This window comes from Paroedura picta, chromosome 8, assembly GCF_049243985.1.
Source record: "Paroedura picta isolate Pp20150507F chromosome 8, Ppicta_v3.0, whole genome shotgun sequence".
Taxonomy (NCBI): domain Eukaryota; kingdom Metazoa; phylum Chordata; class Lepidosauria; order Squamata; family Gekkonidae; genus Paroedura; species Paroedura picta.
Genome location: NC_135376.1, coordinates 85449715 through 85464711, shown reverse-complemented (window position 1 = coordinate 85464711; position 14997 = coordinate 85449715). Strand labels below are relative to the sequence as shown.

The 14997-nt window shown below is 45.1% G+C and overlaps 1 protein-coding gene across 2 annotated transcripts in view; it reads right to left on the bottom strand.

The window, feature by feature from the left end:
* Nucleotides 1–14997, bottom strand: part of ARID5B (AT-rich interaction domain 5B) — a 259355-nt gene that overhangs the window by 210906 nt on the left and 33452 nt on the right. For both annotated transcript variants that reach the window (XM_077350726.1, XM_077350725.1), the window contains exon 3: nt 2165–2390. In XM_077350726.1, the coding sequence (XP_077206841.1) occupies nt 2165–2390 (226 nt within the window). The remainder of the gene's footprint in view (nt 1–2164; nt 2391–14997) is intronic.

The window sequence follows — 14997 nt, the reverse complement described above, 5'->3', positions numbered from 1 at the left end:
AGCCAGCACCACTGAGGAAGCTCTCTCAGTATTATTTCTATCCCACAAGAAGAAGACAACAGCATTAAAATATGGTTTTCATCTGGAGACAGGAGAGACCTGATAACCACTGTAGTATGGTGATTTGAAGGTCAAACGAGGATTGGGAAGAGACCCCCAGATTCATGTTCCCACTCAATCACACAACGTGCAGAGTGGCCTGGGCCTAGACACACTCTCTCTTAGCTTCACCCACCTCGCAGAACTATCATGGAGACAAAACAGAGGGAAGAACTATGCCATTGTGCGTTCTTTGAAAAATATTGGCTGAACAATATTCAGATCCAGTGGTGCCTTGAAGAACAACTTTTCCAGAATATAAGCTTTTGGGAATCAAAGCCCAGTTCATCAGATATGAGGGGAGTCTTTTTGTTGGTCTTCAAAGTGCTCCCCCACCAGTCAAGTCACAGCTGACTTATGACAATCCCTCATTGGGGTTGTTCTTGCCATCGCTTTTCTCTTTGTGGCAACCCTATATTTCTTTGTGGTGCCCCATCCAAGGTCTAAACAGACCTGACCCTGCTTACCTTCCCAGACCTAATGAGATCAGGCTAGCTTGGGCTATCCAGGTCAAGGCCTTCAAAGTTCTACCAGACTCAATTTTTGCTCTATTATTACAGACCTTGAGAATTAACCACCTCAGATAACAACATGATGGGCAGATGTCAACTGAAAAGGCAAAGAAGGATGGTCCCATCACAGTAGCAAGTGTGGCACAAAGGGACCAGGCTCCCTAGCTGCTTGAGAACCTTCTCTCCTTCTAGTGGTGGTGGGCCACAGCACATAAACTGAACTCCCACCTGGATGTTTCTCAGGTCCCCAGTTCAGGTGCCATGGCTAGTCTGAGTCTTAACCATAAAGGACTGAGGGACATGGGACGCCACATTATTTTTACACTCTCTTTTACTGTTATTTCTCTTTTTCTTCTGCTTCTTAGAACCCAACTTATAAAGCTGCACATATTAACCATCAATAACTCCCTGTCTTCCACAATACAACACCATTCCTCCCTTCTTGGGCCCAGTCTGTCAACTGCTACAAAGTCCAATCTAGGCCAAAAGCGACCGGGAGGACGATAAATAAATTGCTGATATAAACTTCTGAGATGAAGGTGGGCATGGCCCGAGGGAAGCGACTTTCAGTCAACATTGCTGCATCCAGTTGTACCTAACAGCAACCTAACCCTGCACACAGCACATGCCAAGGGCAACTGTCCTAACGTTATAAAGCTGGCAAAGTATTCATTTCCACTTTTAATTTTTTAAAACCTTTCTCCTATTTATGGCTTGCCCTTGGAGCTATTTAAACATCATTTTTAAAAAATTCACACAGAGCAGACACATCAACTCGCTGTACAACTGCAGAGAACGTTATCTCAACAAGCTCACAAGCCCACACACAGGAACAGCAAGAAGAGTAAATTACACGGCCACAATGCAAAGAGTGGAGCCAGTCGGTCTGCACCCCCAAGGAAAATCTGGGCTTCTGTCTGTCAAACAGCAGTCCCCAGTGCTGTATAGGGTTGGCCTCTCTGGGAAGGTAAGGGACCTCAGCAGGATATGCTGCCATGGAGCTTACCTCCCCCCACCCCCATTTTCTTGGTTGCCTGGAGATCAGTGGCAGTTCCAGGAACTCTCCAGGTCACATCTGGAGGTTGGCAACTCCAGTGCCATGTGGAAAACTGCAGAGAGCCTTTCACTCGGCTGTGTCCCATGAGACTGGGGAGTGCGATTTGGAATTTCTGCTCCAGCTCTCTGCGAGAAGGGGTGGTTTGGTTTGGTTTTTTGCCATTTTAAGTCAAAGCACCAGAAGGGGGACGGGCATTCAGAACCAATCATTCATTTTTTTCTCTCTCTATGAACATCACTGTGGGTGGGTCACTTCCAGTTCTATGATCAGATTCCCCCTCCCCTTGGGCCACCTATGCACTCTTGATCAAAGTTCTCCCCATTTCCAACACTGCAGTGTGAGGAGTTAACCATATGGGACCACACCAAACCCCCTTGAGCATACAGAATCAGTTCTGCGGGGATCAGACCACAGACCCCAAATTCTTCACCCCACAGATGGCGACGACCAGCGAAGATGGCAGCCAGTGAAGAGAGGAAAAGGAGCCGGCACTTACCCAGATCGGCCTTTTCTTTCAAAATGTCTTTAAAGTTGAGGCCGCTGTTGTGTGTGGACTGCCTGAACCTAGTCAGGGCTTCTTTCTGGCCATTCTTGCCCAGTTCCACAGGCCGGAGGGCTTCGACCCGGAGGCCGTGCTTCCATTTTGAGCAGTCCGCCTGGGCCCATTTGGCCAAGTCTTCAAGCTTCACCGTTACCTTCTCTGAGGCAGCAATGACTTCATCCTAGGAAGACAAGGGATCAGAGACAGAGTCACATTTGGCTCCACAATAAGCGATAACACCAAACTGTCCTTGCTTTCTTACATCTTACCTCTTGTCGGGGACATTTACTAGTTTGCGGCTACATTCATTTACCCTACCATCAATCCAAAACATTTGTACCCATTGAAGGCCGTGGAGATTCACAGCAATATATTTATATCTAGACACGCGACTCACATTCACACAGCATTCATACACGTAAGTTTTCGGATTTCCGCAGGGCCAGCAAACGGAGCTCTTCCGCCAGGTCTACGGTTGAGGCCAGCGTGGCAAGAAAGAGTCTGATATGTATATTGTTATGTCCTGTAGGGTTGTAATGGGGTTTTTAATGGGGTTTTAATTTTGGACAAATTTGTAACCCGCCATGAGCTAGAAATGAGATTGGTGGGCAATAAGTCCAATAGTAGTAGTAGTAGTAGTAGTAGTAGTAGTAGTAGTAGTAGTAGTAGTAGTAGTAGTGTACCCTAATGACTTCAGTTGTTATGGTTCTGTTCTGCTGAACTTCTCATCAGGAGCACACAGCTCCATCTGTGGAGTACATTCATGCTGTTTTTAATTTCTATGTTCTGAGCAACTGGAATGCTTGTGAGCATTCCGCGGCGTTCTTGAGCGCCTTATAACTAACAGCTATAGTGGATTCAAAAACTGCAACCTGGGATTAACCACACTGTACCTCTTTCTTTGGGAGGTAAATTGGCAAAACCATCATGTTTCTGCCTTATCTCCATGTCCTGTGCTTTAATATTGCTCCCTCCTTTATCTGAGTCTGTAGTGTGCCTTAAAAAGATTAAGATGGCTTTGACCGCAAATAGATAGAACGATATCACATCAAGCCTTCTGTGTGTTTTGTCTTTGTCTTGAGTCAGCTTTCTACATGATAAGAAATTACCAAGAATATCAAGGCTGATATCATGAAAGCAAAGAGGCTGGAGAAAATAGCATTCTATTCACTGCCAAATGGAAAGTGCATGTTTTGAAAATGCAATTAAGCTGCAAATGTAAAAAATTCATGGCCAGATGACTAATGCTTTGTAGCTAGTTCGCACAAAAATGATCTAAGTAAATCTGGGATTCCTGGAACTTTGACTCACCAGAAAAATTCCTCTGTTTATGGTACAGTTTCCCTGGCTTATACACAAATATTGAATTTAGGTTTTATCCGAAAAAATTAGCCGAGCTGTGATGTAATCCCCGAAGAAATACTACAGAAATTCTACAGAGTTTCCTACCAAAAGAAACTTGCACATTCTCAAGTTTCCAGGAAATGTTTTCAAGATCAAAACTAACAGTGCCCCCCCTCCCCTGCCTTTAAACATATATTTACTGAAAAGCAACTTTAACTTTAGTTGAGCTTGCAGAAAATGCACATTAAATAAGTACTTCTCTTTTTTTGTTGTATTTGTCTTACAGATTCCATTACAACATTAAAAAAAAAGGACTAAACAAGCATTTCTAAAACTGTATCCTTCCAGGAAACAATCGACTCATCTCACGGATGATGAATAAGCAGAAGTACATTTTACAAAATCCATGAAGGCAGGATAAGAGTTTAGTTTATAAATCCCAACAATTCAGACAATCTTTTCCAGCACTCAACCCCCTTAAAAAACCGAGCGTATCAATAAACAATTGGGGTAGGATGCACCCCAAATAAATCAGGGGTGTGGGGGGCTTATATCTGAAAACTTATCCAGTTGGAAATGATAAAGAATTAAACTTTACTGATGCAAACCTCAGACATGAAAGTTATCGGGGATAACAGTACTCTAGTACATAAACAATGCTACTGGGGTCGAACTGACCCCTTCCCCTTTTCGATTATAACATCTGCTAAAACCATAACTGCATAACAAGCATGACGGCAGCTCACGAATATAACAATTCCAGCAGCTTTTCAAATGTCAGCTACATTCAAACAACACAGGCTTCACTTCTGACATGTTGTCTTTCTCCTACTGCCCTTGCAAAATTATGGCATCTGATTGGCTGGAAAACAAACCTTGGCTTACCAGCAGATAACCATTTTCAGAGTGACCGAAAGGTGACCCCAAGTTCAATTTGCAAGCAACAGAGACCTTAGCTGTTCCAGTTGAGCCAGGGGAGGCAAAAACCTAACAGAGGAGGTCAAAATGACCCCTTCAGATAAATAGAATTATTATTTTTTATTTAAAAAAAACACTGACTTGGCATGTAAAAAAACAAACACAACAACCCCCAAAACCAAAACAGTTTCATATAACAAAAAAGTTAAATGCTATCTATAGACAAATAACTTACACTGACAGCAAGCTGGGGGTGGGGAGCATGCCAGAAGCTGACAAGGTGCTCTGACAGCACACATGCCATGCAGATGTGCTCATGTGGCACTGTCATGAAGCCATGCTGGCACAAGCTGCTGCCCCAGTGGGGGCTCCAACACGCTCCAGTTGGGCACAACCACAACCAATGCCCCCCCCCCAGCAACAGCCAAACTATGTCCCCTGCACCTAATCAGTCCATGCAGCGCTGCATACACTCCAGTTCAGCAAGTAGGGTGTGAAGCATGGGGCTCTGTCCCAAAGGTCCTTGTTGTGCACCCTTAGAGCACACAGCTGTGCACTGTAGTGACAGAAGAGAAACAGGCAGGGCACTCTGCACCACAGGGGGAACACAGAGCACTAGCACCCACAGGGGAGAGCCGAATCCATGCCGTGTGTCTAACGTGCCTCATTTCAGAATTGTAACAAGTACCCCCTGTCTGTAGGCTGAATCCAAAGGGGCAACCATGTAATGACAGGCAAGCAGGGGTGAGAATCCAGGTGCTCCAGCCTGGGAATATGCGACTCCCCCATCCCACTCGCACAAGCTTGGGAACTGCCTGACAACAGCGGCACCAGCACCCTAGTCTAGCATTATGTGTGTAGGGGACCACTCAAGCCAGGGTCACTTGAGACCATGCCCCATGTCATGCAATGGGGCACTCCCAAGGATGTGTACTCAGCTGAGTTGCCTATGATTGGAGGGGGAGGGCAGGGATGCTGTCAGCCCTGTGCTCTGCTGTCAGGACACTTCTTCCCCCAGACCTTTTGGCATGAAGAGCCACTGCCTCCCTGTGTTCCATGGAGCAGCCAGCCCAGCAATGGTAGGACCCCCTACCTTTCAGGATTGAAGCCCTATGCAGCAGATGATGGAGCAGGTGCAGGGCACTTCCTCAGGGGATCAGAAAGTGACATTTGAATGGAGACAGCATGCACCTCAGGGGGGGTTGCGTGGCTAAGGGAACCCGCCCCCTCCTGGGAGTAGAGTCACAGACTGCCAGAGCCCCAAAGCCATGACTGCGGCTGGCATGGCAGCTATGCTGTTTGCCATCACTGTACATGTTCTGTTTAGTATCCTTGCACGCAGTGATTTGGGAGGTGGGCCAGCGAAGTTTCTGCCACCTAGTTCTGTCAGGGGTTTCATCCTGGTTCCCCAAGCCACATGCATCTATTAGGGTTGTGTTGTTGTTACCTCCCTGTATGGAGCCACACCTCTCTTGCATCACTGGATGGCCGTCACCACAACTACCGCCCTCAGGGTTGTACTGTGAATAGCTCAAACTGAAGTTTTCCACTATGAATTGAATTGACCCCTGGGACATTTTGACTGCACACAGGGGGGAAATGGCATATTAGACAAAATTCTACTATGTATTTGCAATCAATATAACTCCTGGGAATATCATTTGCCCATTCATACCAATGGAGATTAATTATACCCTAAAAACGTTTCAGCAATTAAAAAAAATTAGGGAGGGAAACTAAGACTATGAGGCACAACCATTGTTTTTCAAGAATATATGAAATATGAAATGGTATGTTTACTAAACATTGAGTGTGTCAGGGCGCGCATGTGCGCGCGCATGTGCACATGCATGTATCTTCTGGGGTGCCATGTAACCCCACCGGCCAAAGAATGTTTAAGCCAGATATTTGGAACAATGAGGTATGTGAATTAGCTATTTTAAACCATGCAAAGCCTAGTCACCAAGAACACTTTGAACTAAGTAATGCCAACTGAATGATTCTGAAGCAAATTATTTGAAGAATGTAGCCTTAAACCAAACTGCCTCTGAACTCATGACAAGCAAATTCACAAGAAGAACTTTGAACTCCCCAAAGTGTTACTTAATTTCATCTAAATTGGATTTTTTGTTGTAACCAATTCCCCCCACACTTCTTGTTCTGGAAGGCATAAGCTTAGATTGTCAGGGGAAGTCTTAGACAAAGGTCAACAGGGGCAGCTGCTTGCCCCCCCTCCCAAGTTATTAGGGGCCTGACCACTAATGCTCCCACCCACCCCCAATGTAGGCGAGAAAGAAGGAAGAATATTCCCAACACTTCCAACGCTTTCGCCCGCCTGTGGTTCGAGTCACCCACCAGGTGAAAGATGGCCATGATTTGGGGGTCCTATCCTGGATTCTGGCCCCAGAACTACCCTGTTTGCTTCCTTCATGATTCTCCTGCTGAAAGAGGGAACCGATTCCCTTGAGCATCTCAAATCTAGTTATGTCCATTCATACAAGCAAGTATGAATGATGGGAAGGCCTGTGTGAACTAAAGGTAAAGGTAAAGGTATCCCCTGTGCAAGCACCGAGTCATGTCTGACCCTTGGGGTGACGCCCTCTAGCGTTTTCATGGCAGACTCAATACGGGGTGGTTTGCCAGTGCCTTCCACAGTCATGACCGTTTACCCCCCAGCAAGCTGGGTACTCATTTTACTGACCTCGGAAGGATGGAAGGCTGAGTCAACCTTGAGCCGGCTGCTGGGATTGAACTCCCAGCCTTATGGGCAAAGCTTTCAGACGGCTGCCTTACCACTCTGCGCCACAAGAGGCTCTTCTGTGTGAACTAGACCATCATTAAGAGGGGGAGGGGACTTTTGAAGTAGTTACGTGAAGCCCAAATGTCGATCTTTTTGAATGCCTACTTTGCTCAAATATTGGCTCACAAAACAAATAAAACAGGGAACAGTAAGTCTGGTGGTGTCACACATGCTAGAAGGAGCCCATAGATGCTCTGGAAGAAAAAAGCTGACTACCAACACAAACCTGTGCAAAAATAGCCCCTAATCTAAATTCGTTTACTTTAAAGGGCTTGGATGACGTACTTCTGTTAAGACAGCACTGATATAAAAAATATCAGAATATCAACTTCCTATCATATCTCACTTGGAGTACTATGATTAGTTTTGGACACCCCAGTTGAAGAGGAATGTAGTCAAACTGGAGCGTGTCCAGAGGAGGGCAACAAAGATGGAGAGGGGTTTGGAGACCAAGACGTATGAAGAAAAGTTAGGGGAGCTTGGTCTGTTTAGCCTGGAGAGGAGACGACTGAGAGGGGATCTGATAACCATCTTCAAGTATTTAAAAGGGTGCCATATAGAGGATGGAGCAGTACTGTTCTCTCTTGCCCCGGAAGGACAGACCAGAGCCAGGATGAAATTAATTCAAAAGAAATTCTGTCTAAACATCCAGAAGAAGTTCCTGACAGAGCGGTTTCTGAGTGGAACAGGCTTCCTCGGGAGGTGGTGGGTTCTCCATCTTTGGAAATTTTTAAACAGAGGCTGGATAGCCATTTGACGGCGAGGCTAATTCTGTCAAGGCTCAAGAAGGTGGCAGGTTACAGTGGATGAGCGATAGGGATGTGAGTGTCCTGCATAGTGCAGGGGGTTGGACTGGATGACCCATGAGGTCCCTTCCAACTCTATTATTCCATAATTCTATATCTAGAACAATACCTAAATCTAAAGACAGGTTTGTAAACCGACCCACTTTTTAAAGGACAAATTTAGAGTCCAGGGGCACCTTTAAGACCAACAATTTTTTATTCAAGGTATGAGTTTTTGTGGGCTCATGAAATTTCTTCAGCTGTTTCAGACCAACAGGGCTACCCACTTGAATCCACTTTTTAAAGACAAGTCTCTTTTATGACTTCCAATCAAATAACAGAAAAGCAGCAACCCAGGCTCAACTTTCTGTGGGGAAACAAACACCGTCAGAGTAAACTGCAAAGCGAAGAGCTGATACAGCAGAGTGCAGCTAGCAGGAGGAAAAGAAGGCCCTGATTCAAATTCTCAGCTCAGCCATAAATTAACTAGAAGGCCTGAGGTGAGCCACAGTTCACTCAAGCCCTGTCCCCTCACTGTAACACGGCCTCTTTTATAGGCATGTTGTTAGCATTACCTCAGGTAAAGTCACAGTGAAGTGCTTTGAACCCTCAAAAAAGCACTATAAATGCTAAGTAACTAGATTTTGGCTAATTAGCATAAATCTCTCTTTGTCACAGTGCTAGTCAGCCACTGCTTTCTAGAGTTGACCACTCTTTGACCAATGTTTAACCAGTCAATTAAATTACCACTTTTATGCAGGGTGTAAACATGCTGTGAAGAAAAAAAGGAAGGCGGGAAGGGGGGGGGAGTGTTCAGCTTTCCCACACAGGCCGTATAAATATACTGATTCTATAATGTATGAAACAAAACTTATGGCCCACAGATGGTTTTGAGGCATAAACCTGTTTGTGCAGAATTTAAACCTTTCCCCGATGCTCAACAAGACAAAGGTTATTTTTCATATATATCAGCGTCTCAGATCGGCCTTGGTTAAAGTGCTGTTTTTTCCAAAGTAGCTGTTATGACCAAATCATGATTACTTTCATTACCAGTTTGCTCACATCCTTTCCAAGAACTGCGATGACTAACTTTTGGTTGGCATTCAAAGCGAGCAAAGCAAACAGTTTAATAACCAAAAAGACGAGTACAATCATTACTACATCACCAATGAATAATCCTGTTATTGAGAATACAGCCTTTGTATTCTGACACAGAGGTATTTCAAGGTGCACACAGAGACCATAAACCGATAACCAATAGGCTGTGCGCGCAACGATTTTCCTTCTTCTGAAACCAACGGTGCACGCAGGCTGCCTGCCAAATTTATTTCGCAATACATGAACGCTTTTGTTTTTTTTTTTGTTTTTTTAGAGGAACTAGTAAAACCTGGAAGTTTGAAAGATCAGAAGCCCCATAACAGATACAAATGCTTACACCACCCCTTCCCCCAGTCTTTGAGTTGGCTCCTACTTAGAGCCACCAACATGGGCCATTGAGTTGGCCCAGTATTACAAGAGATCTTTAGGCTACAGAGATCAGTTCTCCTGGCAGAAATGACAACTCCAGAGGTTAGACTCTATGGCAGGAGAGGCCAAACTGTGGCTCTCCTGAGGTCCTTGGACTACAATTCCCATGAATTCAGCAGAAGTACAATGCCATAAAGCAGGGGTGGCCAAACTGTGACTCTCCAGAGGTCCTTGGACTACAATTCATAGGACTTCTGCTGAATTCCCTCCCCTCCCCAAACTCCCCCTTCCCCAAACTCCCCCTTCCTCTCCCCAAAATCTCAAGGAATTCCCTAAGAATTGGCAACTCTAAACCTATCCATTTTTCCGTTGGCTTAAGAGGGAGAAAAAGCCTCTTTTAATGACTAAAAAGGCTATGGGGGTTTGTCACAGGACCTGTATTTATTTATTTATTTGTTTGTTTGTTTATTGGCCCATTCATTCATTCATTCATTCATTCATTCATTCATTCATTCATTCATTCATTCATTCATATACTGCCCTTCCTGAAGGCTCAGGGCAGTTTACATGAAACAGGAACAATACAATTAACTCAGTTTATAGTGATGTGGCAACAGCAGTAACAGTAACAACAAGATAATGATAGTAATAAACATTGTAGAACAGTAAAATACTAAGAACGTTGATTAACTCATGCTGAGGCCCAGTGGTTCGGGCGGAGCTGTAATGAGTGTCGGAGGGAGGCTTGGGGGGGGGGGGGGAGCAGTGGGAATCAGTGGTTTGGATCGACCACAACCAAATGCCTGGTGGAAGAGCTCCCTTGTGCAGGCCCTGCAAAACTGTATAGACAAAGGTCATGTAACATGGGGTGCTGTAGGGAGAAAAAGTTGGGACTATCAAGCAGAAAATCTGGTAGGTGCCAAAACTTTGTCATCTCCCTGTAGTCTGATTTTAGACTGTAACTTTGGGGGGGGGGGATTGCGAAGAGATCATGGGTGTTAATTTTTTTGTAAATGGGCTTTCTAGTCCTCAACTAGAATTATTACTATGTACATTGTGGCCGATTCATCACAGTGCAATCATCATTGCTACCAGGGCTTATTATAATTACATAATTTCTCTCAGCACACAAGTCCATGTTGCAGTCTTTGCCAAGATCATCACAATAATAATAATAATGTGATATCACCAGACTCTGCACACTGTGGGTAAAACCCAGTCAACCTTAAGCCATGTGCATGATACAAAGTCTGACGGATGGGTGTGTGTGTAATTTTCTACCTCATTGGGTGGAGCAGAAGGTGGGTCAAAGCAAAGTATATGGACACAGGATGCAGGATAAAGCAAAGAAACCCGTGATACGTTCCACCTTGAGGTTCTTCTTAAAAATTCAAACATGGAGGAGGTGTGCTTTCAAGGATATTGATAACTGTTGGGGATTCTCCTGAAGGAAGAGCATCTCCTGTATGGTTTCACCTGCTATGCCAAAGTGGTCGGTTGACGCCTTGCATTGGGAGCCTTAACCTAGCGAGAGCAGCAAGATGGCCTTTTGGGTGGTGGCACCCTCCCTAGAGGACTCCATGCCCAGGCAGGCCTGCCAGGGGGCCTCTCTATTTATATTTTAGGTGGCTAATTAAAACACTTTTTATTCTAGGAGACTTTTGAAGGGCTCCGGCTAGGGCGGCACTGTTTTAATCCCACTCGGACTGCTTTGTTTAAGACTGTCTAGCAAACTGGCTTTGTTTCCGTTGGTGGTATCATTAGGGATGTAATTTGGAAGCCCATTTGAGGGAACATGGTTGGGGGAGGGGGGCCAAAAATGAGGTGGAAACCTGACGATGTACATCAGGGGTAGTCAAACTGCGGCCCTCCAGATGTCCATGGACTACAATTCCCAGAAGCCTCTGCCAGCATTTGCTGGCAGGGGCTTCTGGGAATTGTAGTCCACTGACATCTGGAGGGCCGCAGTTTGACTACCCCTGATGTACATGAATCATTTCTAAAACTAGTGCACATAGCTATGTATCAAAAGTTCACAAGCATTAGATGACTGTCCGGGGGCGTGGGACAGGGGACTTCTATTTGTTTCTTCAAGCTTGGACATTTAGTAGGAAGAAAGGGTGGACTTTTGGTGGTGCTAAGGTTACAGGCCTCCAGGTGGGTGTGGAGATCTTGCAGAAAGTATGACTGATCTCGCAGCTGCAGAGAAAATGGCTGCTCTGGAGGGAGAGCTGTATGATATGACGCCCTACTGTGGCCACTCCCTTCTCCACATCTTGCCCTCCCTTGACCCCGCCCCCCAAACCCCCATGAATTTGCCAACCAAGCGTTGACAACCTTAGGTGGAACTTGAAATACTATGAACACAACCTCAGCTGGCTTTTCCATGAAAAAAAATTAGCTAGATTTGCAGTCATCTGAAAATATTATGAGGAAATAATATTGGTTCACTGGTAGAGTGAACCTTTGCATTTATAAGTACAATCCCCGGCAAATCTAGTTAAAGAGTCTTGAGCAGTAGAAGCCAGGAAAGATCTCTGTGTGAGAGTTTCTGGCAGACGCAACAGGCAAAATTGGGCTGACACTGACTAATGTTTTTTGGCGACATAGAACAACGTTCATGTGACCAACATTGTGACATGCTTATCACAAGGGTAGATAGTCAGCTCATTTCTCTATTTAATTATGTAATTTCTCTCCTGCCAGTCTCCCTCCAAGGAACCCAAAGTGGCATACGTTATTCTCCTGTCCTCCACTTTATCTTCACAACAACTCTGTGAGGTAGGCTAGACTCACAGTGTGTGACTGTTTGCACGTCATCCAACAAGCTTCAATGGCAGAGTGGGGATTCGAACCTGGGTCCAAAGCTCACTCATCCAAGTTCACTGTGTGAAAGTTCACTAGGTGTAGCTCACATGTGTCAAATGATTTTTATTTGTCCTCAGAAGAGCTAGAAATTTCCCTTTTCTTTTAAAGAAATGAATCCTGCTGATGTGAAGCTGGGACTCTTGAGAAGCTAAATCAGATATCCCATTATTTTGCATCTGTGCTGAATTGTAAAATACACACATAATGTAACTTTCAAATCTCATGTCACTATAGTATTTTGTTTGCTAACGCCAGTTGATACCTGAAGGCAGGGGTGGGGAGGACCACAATATTATCAATTCATACCTCAAGATGTTCAGTCCATCTTGTGTTTGGCTAAAAAATGTAACTTGCTGTTATCATAAGCGCCTAGCATAGTAGTTAGAATGGAAAACGTGTAGTAGCTAGAATGGAAAACGTAGTCCGGAAGTTCTGGAGTTGAAATCCCTATTCGGCTCTAGAATTCTCGGTCTTAAGTCAGTCATTTCAGTTTAACCTTCCATGCAGGACTGCTCTGAAGTAAAATGGAAAGGCCACGAACACCCAAACTCTCTGGAGGAGCTCACGCCAAAGCACCAAATGCTGTTTTCCAAGACCGTTTATGCACTGGGAACTTCACTGCCCCAGCTCCCGTGCAGGAGCACAAATTGGGGGCGAATAAGGTGCACCAGGCCAAATGCTCCCCCATATGGGTGCAGGAAGAGGTGGGGCAACCTGCCACGTCTAAAACTTCAGCCTGCAGCCTAGCATGAAACCTCCAGCACATAAACAGTCTACTTCTTTCATAGGCTTTAATACCCTACCTTGAAGGCTTCTCATGCAGTGGTGGAGGGGCAGGATGTGAAAGCGCACCCCAATGCATCATCCCATATATAACCCCTTAGAACAGCCTTTCTCAAATGTTTAACCTTTGAGAATACCGCTGAAACATTCTTCAGGCGTCAAGAACCTCAGAAGTGGCACAATCGTGACAAATTTGGCTGGGAAGCATAGCTGTGTACACGCCCACCCAGGGCCCCTCCCCTTGCACCCCCTCCAGGCCCATCATTGGCCAAGCAGGGAGGGGAGGGCGTCAACAGGACCTTTTATGGTCATATCACCCCAACAATAGTTTCACAAATTTTGAAAATGCATTAAAAAATAAATTAACTCCCACCCATTTGGGAAACCCTTCACGAAACCCTGGTTGAGAACCCGCCTTAGATGTACACAGACTGCCTTAGGGAGTGATGGACAGACAAGGCCAGAGTGATTCAGCGAAAAGGCTGGGAAGCCCCCAATAATTTCCTGCAAGCGGCGATCAATTTCACATGAGAAGCAGCATGTCTAGCATCACATGAGATGAATGTGCCTCTGCTCATCTCGGCCACGGGTTTTAACTAGAAGACTTTCATCAAGTGGCTCACTCGCTCGCTCGCTCTCCAGAACACGGGAAATGAAAACCTGAGATTCACAGAGGTCTGTGTGGTTTTTTAAAAAAAAGGCTTCATAGGGTTTCAGCCATTCTTTAAAAAGGAAGGAATTCATTAACACCATTTAAAATAGCTATCTTGACTATAACACAAGAACAATAACCGTTAGGACTGGCAAAAGCTAGAGCATCGCAGGCATTTAAAGTCACTGCAAGCATCTTGTAAGCAAATAATTATTTTGTCTAACGGCCTATTCCGACTGAAGATGGTGGCGCTAAAATCTTAGTAATTATCTGCAGTTATGACAAAATACAACTTCCTCCTTCTTCTATATCTTTTCAGGCTGCCTTTTTCTACTAAATATGCTGGGAAGAGGCCAGACAATAATCTCACTGACTTGAAAATGAATCAAGTGACTTGCTGTTGATTAAAATTCTGTCTCACTCTTCTGTTTATGGCACAAAACAGTGTACAACAGAGACACAATGATTGTTGAGAACCACTTAAACAACAAAGAATGGTCCCGACCCCACTTCCCTGATCTCTGACCCATGGACAAGGGTTTCAGGGCATTCCTGAACCTTGCATGCACTTCACCCTGTGCAATCTGCCCCACTGGGGGGGGGGGGCTGCACATGGGTTGATCGGCCACTCAAGCAGCCTCCCCCCAGGGGGTATTGGGACAAACAGCACACCTGGGATTTCAGGTGACAAGAATGGGGTGGGGCAAAAGGCCATTCTCTGCTTGCACTAGGGTCTCGATCCAAACTGGGACCTCGCACACTTGGGAAATTACTTTCACACAATTTTCCACCCCTGAATCACTGCACAAACTCAGACTTTGTTCATTTAGCAACTGAGGCATCTTTTGAGAGTATGGGATAAACAGTGAGAAAGCGTCTCTCAAGGACAATCATCTGGTTTTCACAGCATCAAACATTTCCATATAACTGATCCATCACAAAGCAATTACAAGGGGAAAAAAACCCAATTTGTTGCAATTGCAGGATACTGGATCATTAGACAGCTTAGAAAAGAAGCCACAATGGAGACTGCTGACAGCTTGGGTGAGGGATCTGGACACTATTCTATGAGATGCAATGGATGGTGGGTTGGGGGAACCTACTAAACTTGGAAGCGGAAGAGGAAGACTGACAAATGTGTCGGACCGCAACAAGGGCCAGAGCCTTCTTG